This window comes from Pagrus pagrus, assembly GCF_965226575.1.
Source record: "Pagrus pagrus genome assembly, chromosome: 24".
Classification (NCBI taxonomy): domain Eukaryota; kingdom Metazoa; phylum Chordata; class Actinopteri; order Spariformes; family Sparidae; genus Pagrus; species Pagrus pagrus.
In genome coordinates this window covers 778,940-791,511 of record NC_140206.1, presented here as the reverse complement: position 1 = coordinate 791,511, position 12,572 = coordinate 778,940, and the positions used below count along the sequence as shown (strand labels likewise).

Genomic DNA, 12,572 nt, shown 5'->3' with positions numbered 1-12,572 from the left:
TAGACAGTCCAGGTGTAGACAGTCGGGATAAGTGCTGTTCAAACTTAAATAGACCTCGGGTCGCTCACAGGATCAGATGGGAACATGGATAAGAGTCGCGCTTCGTATTTCACGGCTCTGAACAACAGCTCCTGATGGACTTGAAGAGGTGAAAGACATCATCAGAAAAAAGGCAATAATGATAATTAAAGAGAGAGAGAAAGCCTGGCAGACAACAGCGGACCGGCTTCATGCGTACAGTCCAAAACTGTACCATTAATAAACAGCTCCACTGGAACTGTCATGATCAGGCTGCAATTAAAGGACTAAAGGAGTCACTGTTCAGGTCCAATCAGCTGTGTGCACTTTGCTTTAAATGTGGCGAGTAGAGGTGCATGTTACTCAGGAAATGTAGAGTACGATGAAGTGCAAACAATTATCCACATGTGTGTCACTGAATCTGATTTTCTCATGTTAGTTTTTATCTGTTTTATCTTTCTGTCCTTCATAAAGAACAAACCTGTCTGGACATAAAAGGACCTGCAGCACGTTAAAATCAAACAAGAACATTTTGCAGGCTGGTCAGTGACTTTAAAGTAGATAACAGTGAACAGTGAGTGAACAGATCAGGTCTCTGCTGACATGTTGAGTGTCTGTATGATTGTAGCAGTTTAAAAAAGCCCACAGAACCGGCACAGGGGGCGGCCCACCGAGCCAGGATATGACCCAGCAGAGGAGCTGCTCTCCAGTTAAATAAAGGTGAGTATTGGCTAAAGTAAGTCGACATTATGCACAAATCCTGCTGCGCTAACTGACATTTCTTTTACAGACTTCACAAACTGTCAGAAGACTTTACGCAAAGCACCTGGAGAGACAGACGAGCTGGCAGACGTTAAGATAAAACAATAAAAAATTGAGATTAAACGCCGGACACTCAGGAAACTGGACCTGGAAATCCAGAAACTAGAAAGAGAAGTGAGTATTTCAGTGCCCACAGTAACCATAACTGCAATACTGTGTTTGAATATCTGTTGCTTTTGCTCTCTCTATTCCAGGATCCAAGCAAAGACACGAGGACTGCTGAATTAAAAAGAAATTCAACTAGAAAACACTGTGGTGTCCTCCCTGCTTCATGAATGTGAAGTAAATTTAAAAGTTAACCACCAATGCTGAACAAAATGCACACACACAGCAAACAGTAACGTTTGACAAGTCTTCATTAACACAGCAACATAACACGGCCTGAGTAATAATACGACCACTTGAATCAATACAAAGACTGTTGCAATTACAAACAGCCAACAGATTCAAATGAAATGACAACATGTAATATTTTAACGCAGGATAATTCAAATGGTGCAACACACTTAGAAAGACCATGGACACGCTGTAAAACACATCAACTCCTCAGGACTGACGGTGGAAACACAGGTGAGGCTACATGGATCACAGCAGTAGAAGAAGTGTTCAGCGTGTGTCCGCTGAGAGGAGGTGCTGCACCGCTGAAGCTGCAGACCGACTCTCACCTGTCAGACTGCCTGTGTGTGTCTGCGTGTGTGCACGTCAGCTGCCCGCATGCACATGCACGCGCTCCTCCTCCTCCTCCTCCTCCTCCTCGCGTATTTCCGTGATCTGTCAGAGAGGAGGAGGAGCGCGCTCACACACACCTGATCAGCCGGATCAATAGGACCAGACGCGGCTGGGCTCGGACCGTTTCTCCCGGACTGGAGCATGAACCCGTCCCGCACCCTGACAGCTGCTGCGGGAAGCTGATGATGATGATGAAGGAGCTCCAGCAGCTCCTCGCGCTCCACCAGTGATCCGAGCCGGTCTAAGATGCTACCGGGCCCCGGCGCCCGGCAGCACGCGGCTCAGACCGACAACAACCCGGGATAATAAACCTGCAGCAGAGACACGAACCACAGACCAGAAGGACTCAGCTCCGGGACGAGCGGGAGGCAGAGGCCGGGGTCAGAGAGCGGAGGGCCGGGGAGCGGAGCGCAGCGAGCCGCAGAGAGGAGGAGAGAGGTGGGTCCGAAAGTTTAACACGAGTTTATTAAAATAAAGTTTAATACGAGTTTTATTAAAATAAAGTTTAATACCAGTTTTATTAAAATAAAATTTAATACGAGTTTTATTAAAATAAAGTTTAATACCAGTTTTATTAAAATAAAGTTTAATACCAGTTTTATTAAAATAAAGTTTAATACCAGTTTTATTAAAATAAAGTTTAATACCAGTTTTATTAAAATAAAGTTTAATACGAGTTTATTAAAATAAAGTTTAATACGAGTTTTATTAAAATAAAGTTTAATACCAGTTTTATTAAAATAAAGTTTAATACCAGTTTTATTAAAATAAAGTTTAATACCAGTTTTATTAAAATAAAGTTTAATACCAGTTTTATTAAAATAAAGTTTAATACCAGTTTTATTAAAATAAAGTTTAATACGAGTTTATTAAAATAAAGTTTAATACGAGTTTATTAAAATAAAGTTTAATACGAGTTTATTAAAATAAAGTTTAATACCAGTTTTATTAAAATAAAGTTTAACACGAGTTTTATTAAGATAAAGTTTAATACGAGTTTATTAAAATAAAGTTTAATACCAGTTTTGTTAAAATAAAGTTTAATACGAGTTTATTAAAATAAAGTTTAATACCAGTTTTATTAAAATAAAGTTTAATACCAGTTTTATTAAAATAAAGTTTAATACGAGTTTATTAAAATAAAGTTTAATACGAGTTTATTAAAATAAAGTTTAATACGAGTTTATTAAAATAAAGTTTAATACCAGTTTTATTAAAATAAAGTTTAATACCAGTTTCATTAAAATTAAGTTTAATACGAGTTTATTAAAATAAAGTTTAATACCAGTTTTATTAAAATAAAGTTTAATACCAGTTTTATTAAAGTATTCAAATTATTTGATAAAAACAAAGTTTGATTCTTGAATTAAAACGTCCAGATTAAATCTAACAGAACTTCTTCCATGTTAAACTTCCAGTCTGACCCTAAATTGAAGGAATTTCAAGTGGACTTCTGAATTGAGTCCCATCGTCAGGTCTGGACACACAAAGAAGAGCCTGTTTGATATTTTGTTTTATGGCTTCATATTTTCCAGATCAATTTAAAATCAGTTTCTCATTAAACACTGTGAAATGTGTTCTGGTCAAGAAGAAGAGGATCCAATTAGACCCAAACAGACTGATATAAATCTGCTTCATTCTATTTTGAAGGAAGCTGCGGCCCGATCGATCACTTAATCACTCAGCTGATGGATTACTGGAGTGTTCAGTTCTGTCCCGTGTCCACGTCTTCCTTCAGGTCCGCATCATGCTGCTCCCGCGGCTCCCGGTCCTTTCAGCGCTCCTCCTCCTGCTGCTGGCCGCGGGACGCTGCACCACAGCGGCGCTGCTCCGAAGCTCCGCCACCCTGGACGGCCGCAGCATGCTGGAGCAGGTCGGCCGGTACCCAAGGTCCAGGACGGAGCCAGTGGACCTGAGCGGAGTCAGAACACCAGGGCAGGGTCAGTACTTGAACTCCTGCTGCTAGTGGTGCTGCTACTGGTATTACTGCTTGTACTGGTGCTGCTACTGGTATTACTGCTTGCACTGGTGCTGCTACTGGTGCTGGTACTAGTGTTACTACTTGTACTGGTGCTGTTACTGGTGCTGCCACTGGTATTACTGCTTGTACTGGTGCTGCTACTGGTATTACTGCTTGTACTGGTGCTGCTACTGGTGCTGGTACTAGTGTTACTACTTGTACTGGTGCTGTTACTGGTGCTGCCACTGGTATTACTGCTTGTACTGGTGCTGCTACTGGTGCTGGTACTAGTGTTACTACTTGTACTGGTGCTGTTACTGGTGCTGTTACTAGTGCTGGTACAGGTGCTGCTACTGGTATTTCAACTTTTACTAGTGCTGTTACTAGTGCTGTTACTGGTGCTGGTACTGCTACCTGTACTGGTACTGGTGCTGCTGCTGGTACTGGTACTGGTGCTGGTACTGCTACTTGCACTGGTACTGGTTCTGCTGCTGGTGCTGCTACTGGTATTACTGCTTGTACTGGTGCTGCTACTGGTGCTGGTACTAGTGTTACTACTTGTACTGGTGCTGTTACTAGTGCTGGTACAGGTGCTGCTACTGGTATTTCAACTTTTACTAGTGCTGTTACTAGTGCTGTTACTGGTGCTGGTACTGCTACTTGCACTGGTACTGGTGCTGCTGCTGTTACTGGTGCTGGTACTGCTACTTGCACTGGTACTGGTGCTGCTGCTGGTGCTGCTACTGCTACTGGTATTACTGGTGGTGCTGCAGCTGTGTGGCAACGAGTCAAACTGATGAATGAATGAAGAGTCACATCCAGTAATCATAGGAATGTAATAGATTACAGTAAAACGTCATCATTTTGACTTTTAATAATCCAAATCTGTAAAGTAACTAAAGTAATCAAAAAGATGTAAAGTACAAGTATCTTAATATTGTATGGTACTTGAGTAAATATACTTAGTTACATTCCATCAGTGGAACCAGTTCTTTGTGTAACTTTACTCTTCCACTCCACGACATTTACTTGTTGCAGTCGCCTCGGCTCTTTTTAAACATCAGGATCTCGTTTTGTTCGACCAACAGAACATTCGAGACGGTTTAAAAGGTCAAACTATGAAAAATAACCATATTTCGTTTCATGAACCAAACTAACATAACTGGTTAATTTAAGTGCAGAAATGCTGCAGCGCTCCGTCTCTAGAAGCCCATTTTACTGGAGGACCTTTTGTTGTTTGGATCAGTCCACTTTAACTCATCAGAACATTTACAGTTGGGTCCATTAGTGCAGTCAGCTGATGCCAAACCATCACAGAGTCTTCAGCTTTCACCTGTTTGGTCCAGAGGAAGATGTCCTGATCAGGGAGGGCTGGATTATAAGACAACAAGTCCCAAAAACCAAGAGACACACAGTGAACCTGAGGCTCGCTGGCTACTGCACCAACCTTAAGACTGCAGAACTCAGTGACAGCTATCTGTATATCCACGAGTACACTGCAAACAGGAAGTGCTAACAGATAAATCAGCTAATGCTTAATGGAGACGGACTAGATGTGAATAAAAACAGACTCAAAATGACAAAATCAGAGATCCTTCCTGAGCTTAGAGGACTCTGACAGAACGACCCTGACTCCATCAGCTTGCTCAGTTGTGATGGAGATGGATCTGTTGTCATGTGACCTCAGTTAGAAAAGTGTTAAATATTACGATCCTCCTGCTGCTATTAACACTACGTCTGTTCTTCTTCCAGTGGGTCACCACAGAGATCCTCGACACAAGGAGACGTTCATCATACACCTGACAGGTACCCGACTCTGCCTCCTCCTCTCCTCCTACGTTTTTTAAGTTACCTTCGACTTCTGACCATATTCTACAATTTCCACCTTTAAAGCTCCAATGAGCTGCTCTGTCACAGCCGCTCTGTCCAATCAGAGTCCAGTATTCTAACGTGGGTCACTCTGTCCTCAGGTCCTCTTTACTTCAACCCGAAGTGCAGAAAACATTTCCTCAGACTGTACCACAACACCAGAGACTGCACAATACCTGCCTGTGAGTACACACACACACACACACGCACACACACGCACACGCACACACAGTGTTATCAGTGTAATCATGTCAGAACAACAGCAGCTCTTATGATCTCAAATCATGCATGTCACACTGTGTTTATTTTGGAGAGAGTGAGCGTATGTGTGGACAAAAATGTGTGTATGTGTGTGTGTATGTACATACTGTGTGTGTGTGTGTGTGTGGGTTAAAACAAGTCTTATCCTGTTTTTGATCTCAAAGAAACTCCTGCAGCGACACGACACAGTAACACTGAGGGGAATCGAACCGGCGACCAGTGATATAACTGCTTTGTGTGTGTGTGTGTGTGTGTGTGTGTGTGCGTGCAGCAGCAGGTTTTCCTATTGTAGGTGAGAGTTACAGAAGATGTGGAGGTTCAAACTTGTCCTGTGGTTGTTTACAGAAACAGTTTATTGTCTGATGTTTGTAGAGTAACTGAGTACATTTACTTCACCTTTGTACTCACATCAGATCCTTTACTAGAGTCAACGGTTACTAGAGCATTTTGTTTGTGCAAGTTTCCTGAGTTTTCGAGTGTCCCCACCCCCTCCAACAACTTCGTGTTTCATGGTGAATAGCATGTCGCCATGGCAACGTCGTTACCCCAAAACTCACAATCTCCATGATGAAGCATTATCAAGATCATAAGACTAAAGATAGGACTTCCAACTTCCTGTTCCATGGCGAAACCTCAAACCTCGCCGTGCCTACGTCGTCATGCCATTCAACAAAACCTCAAAACTTTCACAGTGAAGCATCATCAAGGTTGAAACTCTTTTTTTTTTTTTACCAAATCTGAGGTGGATCTGGTCAAACCAGGATCAGAACATATTACATGTTATTTCCTTGTCCCAGCAGGTGGCGCTGTGACTAAAACAGAATATTTACATTTTGATGTCTTCGGGGCGGGGCCTTTATCAAACATCAAAAGTTCGGCACAAATTCAAACATATTCATGCAAATTACAACAACTTCCGGTTTAATGGCAAAGATCCAAATTCACCGCACCACCCGGCCACGCCAAGGAGCAACGCAAAGCATGAGCACTTAATTCAAAATGGCCAACTTCCCATTGGGTTTACGCCATGTTACCAAGAGACATGGCCGAGACTTTTATCAATCATGTGTTTGTCAGTTACAACAACTTCCTGTTTCATGGCGATAGATCCAGATTCACCGCACCACCCGGCCACACCAACAAAAAGTCAACTTTTCCTGATCAATGAGGTTAAAGCTGTAGTAGGAAAAACATGAGCACTCAATTCAAAATGACCTGCTTCCTGTTGGGTTAAGGCCATGTCACCAAGAGACTTAATTACTGTTTCATGGCGAAGGATCCAAATTCAAGGTACCAAGAGACTTTTTTGTAGATTTAGGTGTGAACCGCATGTTTTTTTTTAGCACCTTTAGCTTCTCAGAAATATGATAAACTTTAAAGAAAGAAAGAAACTACACAGAAAGTTTTAATACCACTGTCATCTCAAACTCATGGCCGTCTGTATGGAAGATAAAACATCATGCGGCGGTCTCTCCACCTCGACTCTTAGTGGTTAAATAGTTAATAGCTCCTTTTTTTGCTCGTCTCATTTTAAAAGTGCAAAACACAAAATACATTTTCAATGAACTATCTGACACATTTCCAACAGGTGGTAGAAAAATGTGGAGTGAATTTCAGTTTGTAAGGAGCTTTTTTGCAGGTTGTAAACATCATACTGCTGCATCACTGGAACAGAATGATGATTATTATTTTTAATTTAATCCATCTGTGCGTTTCCTGCCACAACGAGCCAGATGGGACATGTTTTGAGGATGACAGATAAAGAGAGGAGGGAAACCAGCGATTTCATTCAAGGACTTCACATGATCCTTTTTATAACGTTTATCACCAAATCAGACAACAGTGCTCGAGGCTCGAGGCTAGCCCTTTCCTCCTGCGTCCTGTCTTTGTGCTAAGCTAGGCTAAACACACTCTGGGCCTCATGACCCTGCTGCTGTTGATTCTGTCTGTTTTTAGAACATAGAGCATGTTTTTTTATTTAACCACAGATAATCATGCTGTGTTGTTTTCGTCTCCTGCAGATTATAGGAGATGTGCTCGTCTGCTGACTCGATTAGCCAACAGCCCTCGCTGTGCGGAGAGATAAACACTCTGAGAGACGGTGAGTTTCAACTCGTTTATGTAAACAGATAGAAATATACATCTTAAACACAGAGCCATCATGTGCAGGCTCTCTGAGGAGGAGATGACACACGTCTTTATTATGAACACGACTGTAATCTTTCCCTCCTGTCGACCAAAACAGCATAAATCCAAAAGTCTGGAAGTCAAAACAGGTAGAACAATTGATGATGAATGAAGGGAAACAGTAAAAGTCTGATGGTGGAAACTTGTTTCTGACTTTGTCATGAGGGTTTTTCCTTCCGTACAAGAAGAAAAGTTAAAAGCGTTTTTGTTCCATTCAGTGTTTTCCAGTCACACTGTAGGACCAAATTTAGTGACATCATTCTGAGCTCCGGGCAGCGCCACCCGCGAGCTGCAACTTAAATGTAAACCAAAGAAGAAGAGCATAAATAACTACAACACAAAGTGACGATTGTTCAGTCAAAATATAAAAAACCCAAAACCCAACAAACCCCTGACATACACAAAAGAAAACCACACAGAACCACAGAGTCTACAGAGACTGGAAGACCAGAAGAATCTGAGGACACACTGTAGAATGAAACCAGTAGAATGAAACGTTTAGAATAAAAATGGTAGAATAATGGATCCAAATATCCACCAGGCAAAGGAACCATTGCTGTAGAACATAGAATCTGTAAAAGCTATTGAACCTATAGTCTGTAGAACCTTTTCAGTGTCTGTGTTCCCTGGTTCTACAGGTCTACACATTATAAAGTGAGCCAGGAGTGTACAGAACCTGCTCGTTATCGTCCATAAAACCTGTAAGTTTCAGGTTCTAGTGTCACGGTATAAAACCTTCACGCTTAAGGTCAGTAGGAGAAGAAACAGAGTCTGTAGAATCCTGTAGAACATAGTTTGAAGAACCTGTTGATGACATGATGATATAAAACCTCTAGAACCTATAGTCTTTTTTTACCTGCTCCTATAGGTTTGCAGGTTATTCAGAGAACTAAGAGTGTATAGAACCTCCTCATTATAGTCCATAAAACCTGTACGTTTCAGGTTCTGGTGTCTATAGAACCTTTACGACAAATATGCTGAACAACATGTCATGTTTAAGGTCGCTAGAACTAGAAATAGAATCTGTTGAATCAGTAGAACCCAGTAGAAATCTGTAAAAACCTGCATAACATAAAACCTGTTGAACTTGATGATATAAAACCAAGAGTCTTCGTAGAACCTGTAGAGCCAACAGTCAACACATCACGTAGAGCCCAGGTAGGGAACCACTGCTGAAGAACATATTCTGTAAAACCTGTTGAACCTAGAGTGTACAGAACCTTTAGGACATAGACAGAAGAACATGTAGAGAACTCGGAGGCAATAAGATCTATAGAACGTAAAGTCTTTTTGTATCCTAACCTGTTGATAGTAACCATAATACCTGTAGTGAGTAGTCAGTAGAACCTGTAGAGCATAGAGTCCATATATCCCGAAGACCCTAAAGTCTGTAGAACCTGTAAACCTGCAATGCCTTATACCAACGACTCTACAAATCATAGAACTTGTAAAGCCAAAGGTCAACACACCATGTGTAGCCTAGGTTGGGAACCATTGCTGGAGAACATATTCTGTAAAACCTGTTGAAGTCTGGAGAACCTTTCGGACTAGACTCTGAATACCTCGTAGAAATGGATTCTGTTGAATTGGCAGAACCTCCATCCTCTCCTCTTGGCTTTGGTTGACCTTTCTTTGAGTTCTGTTATCGCTGCAGCTCGTCTCTTCTTCTTGGCTCACTGCCGTCTACACCCTGAAACAGAACACGTAGAACGTTTATCTTCTGTTAAAACCAGACCTCTTCTGTTTGATTCAGTCAAGTGTTTCTGAGCTTTAATTGTCTTTCTCGATCTCTCGTCTTAACAGCCTCTGGACAGGAAATGTTGTCGTGACAACAAGGAGGGTGGGGCGTCTTGACGAGGTCCGTCCAGCAGAAGAGGTCTTCCAGCCAATAGAAACACCTCTGAGACACCGCTTTCATCTACCGCAGCCAGAGGACCAGCGATCAGAATGCACTGCCAGTTGTTCTCCCAAAGACATTTTGAAACATGTTTCATATTTGCGACGTCCACTTCCTTCTCCTCAGTCCGTCACGCCTCTCCATCCAGGATTTCACCAAACTCGTTTTTCTTCCTTTTTTTGTCCTTTTCAGCATATATAAGCAGCTGGCTGGCGGCCATGTTTGTTTTGGTACAAAAACATGTTCAGTCAGGATTCGCAGGGTCGTCTTGTTCCTTTTAGTTCAGCTCGTCTTCTTCACTCCACTTGTCTTTACTTCATGCTGGGATCAGGCTTAATGATGTCCGCTCATTGATGTTATATATATAGATGGAGTCTCCACTTCCTCACACTCCACAACACTCTACAAAAATGAAGCATGAAGTATTCCTGCTACGAGAGCGGCCATTTTGCGCTAGCGACATTATTTGTGACACAACGTTTTCATAGCATGAAATAACTCATTAAAATCAGCACGTAAGTGTGACATGATGGAAACCATCGTGGGAAAAAAAAACATTTGACGTACAAGATTTTAGTTTGTCATCTGCTAACATGGAGCCAGCCACCAGGGGGCGATCCAGATGTTTTGGCTTCACTTTTTGGGAGCTGTCCTGTCGTCCTTTCCGTCCACTTGTTTTATGTCATTTTCAATTTGCTTTCTTTTTCTGATCTCAGCATTAGTCGTCTCATCTGGACCGGTTTTATTTCATTCATCTTTACTTTACTTTAAGGACCAGTTCACCTCAAGATGTTAAAACTCAGTCATCATCTCCTCCTGATGATATAAAGTCAGGTGAAGTCTCGTAGTCCACAGAACATTTCTGGAGCTTCACAGTAAAACAGAGACTTGATTTAAAATGAGGAACAACCATAAAAAACAACATACTCATATCTACATTAAAACTTTGCTGAATTAGCTGTTAGCACTTCCTGTTAGCAGTGTACTCGTAGATGTACAGACAACTATCACTGGATTACTGTGATACTGAAGAAAACTTAAAAACATGATGTTTTTAAGGCAAGTTCTGCACATTAAAGAAGCACCTTTTTGAGAATTTCTAGGCAGATGTATGGACCAGTATGTGGAATGGACATAAGAATGAATCACCCCAACATCTGATGTTTTTTGGTTGTTTCTCTGTTTTAAATCAAGTCTCCAGCTGCTTCAGTTGTTTAGCAGATCTCTGTTTTACTGTGAAGCTCCAGAAATGTTCTGTGGACTACGAGACTCAGATACCCCCAGAAATCAGCGTGGGGGGAGGAGATGATGACTGAGTTTGACTTTTTGTGTCAATTGTTCCTTTAATCCCACTGAATTGTATTCAGTCCAATAATTTCTTCTGCAAAAATCTCCCTCATTAGATTCTCGCCTAGTTCACTGAACTGTCTATAAGTCCAGTCAACACAACCGGACTCACCTCAGCTGTGCTCTGTTGTCTTCTGCTGAACTCCACAATGACAGGAAACCAGTTCTCACATTCAGACTGAAACAACAAATGGATTTCTATTTTTCTGAAGTGAACGTTCCTCTGATGATTTGAGGAGATTTCGCTGGTTTCTAACGGAGCTGCAGGATTATTTCTGGAACTCGAGGTGGATCGCAGATTTGATCTGGAAGCTCAACAGAAACTTTCATCTGAGACCGACGGTCTTGCAGGACAAGTGTTTTGGTTTTCGTCGTATTTCAGGCAACATGTTGAAAACATGTTCGTTTGAAACCTTCAGAGAAAATAAATGGACAAATCCTCTGATTGGACGTCAGCTACACAACAACATTTTGTTGCCTTTTGTTCTGTCGTCCTTTGCGACAGGAAAGTCACGTATGCTGAATGTGTTTTATGTTACATATTCATAATAATAACTGATAATAATATTCAACTATATTTATATTGTTTAAGCTGCCGCCCCGTGTGCAATATGTACATACTGAAAGAGGAATAAAGACACACGTTTGATATATATTTTATATATAAGACTTGTTATTTCTTCACTGTGTCGCTGCTGAAGTCCTCAAAATCTGCCCCCTCAAAGAGAATCAGTGAGTTCTGACAGATGTTGGTTGGTTGTTTTGTTGGTTGTTTTCGTTGGTTGGTTAGTTTTTGTTGGTTGGTTAATTTCTGGTGGTTAGTTGGTTTTGTTGGATGGTTGTTTGTGTTGGTTGGTTTTGTTGGTTGTTTGTGTTGGTTGGTTTTGTTGGTTGGTTGTTTTTGTTGGATGATTCATTTTTGTTGGTTGGTTGTTTTTGTTGGTTGGTTTTGTTGGTTGGTTGTGTTGGTTGGTTGTTCTGTTGGTTGTTTGTGTTGGTTGGTTGTTTGTGTTGGTTGTTTGTGTTGGTTGTTTTTGTTGGTTGTTTGTTTTTGTTGGTTGTTTGTGTTGGTTGTTTTTGGTGGTTGGATGTTTTTGTTGGTTGGTTAGTTTTTGTTGGTTTGTTTGTTTTTGTTGGTTGTTTGTGTTGGTTGTTTTTGTTGGTTGTTTGTGTTGGATGTTTTTGTTGGTTGGTTGTTTTTGTTGGTTGTTTGTGTTGGATGTTTTTGTTGGTTGGTTAGTTTTTGTTGGTTGGTTGTTTTTGTTGGTTGGTTGTTTGTGTTGGTTGTTTTTGTTGGTTGGTTGTTTTTGTTGGTTGGCTGTTTGTGTTGGTTGTTTTTGTTGGTTGTTTGTGTTGGTTGGTTTTGTTGGTTGGTTGTTTGTGTCGGTTTGTTTTTGTTGGTTGTTTGTGTTGGTTGGTTTTTGTTGGTTGGTTGTTTGTGTTGGTTGTTTTTGTTGGTTGTTTGTGTTGGTTGGTTTTGTT

General features: G+C 41.2%; 1 protein-coding gene across 1 annotated transcript; it reads left to right on the top strand.

The window, feature by feature from the left end:
• Window positions 1-1,212: 1,212 nt before the first annotated feature.
• Window positions 1,213-11,709, top strand: alkal2b (ALK and LTK ligand 2b). Its single transcript, XM_084347338.1, has 6 exons — window positions 1,213-2,007; window positions 3,308-3,509; window positions 5,282-5,335; window positions 5,500-5,580; window positions 7,681-7,760; window positions 9,650-11,709. The coding sequence occupies exons 2-5, from the start codon at window positions 3,317-3,319 to the stop codon at window positions 7,743-7,745; spliced, it is 393 nt and encodes a 130-aa protein (XP_084203464.1). The 5' UTR covers window positions 1,213-2,007; window positions 3,308-3,316; the 3' UTR covers window positions 7,746-7,760; window positions 9,650-11,709.
• Window positions 11,710-12,572: the final 863 nt, after the last annotated feature.

Excerpts from the sequence above, each read along its gene's own strand:
- alkal2b (XM_084347338.1), top strand. The coding sequence starts at position 3,317 with ATGCTGCTCCCGCGGCTCCCGGTCCTTTCAGCGCTCCTCCTCCTGCTG. Across the intron at positions 3,510-5,281 it reads AGTCAGAACACCAGGGCAGG|TGGGTCACCACAGAGATCCT; the intron begins GTCAGTACTTGA and ends TTCTTCTTCCAG. Across the intron at positions 5,581-7,680 it reads AGACTGCACAATACCTGCCT|ATTATAGGAGATGTGCTCGT; the intron begins GTGAGTACACAC and ends CGTCTCCTGCAG.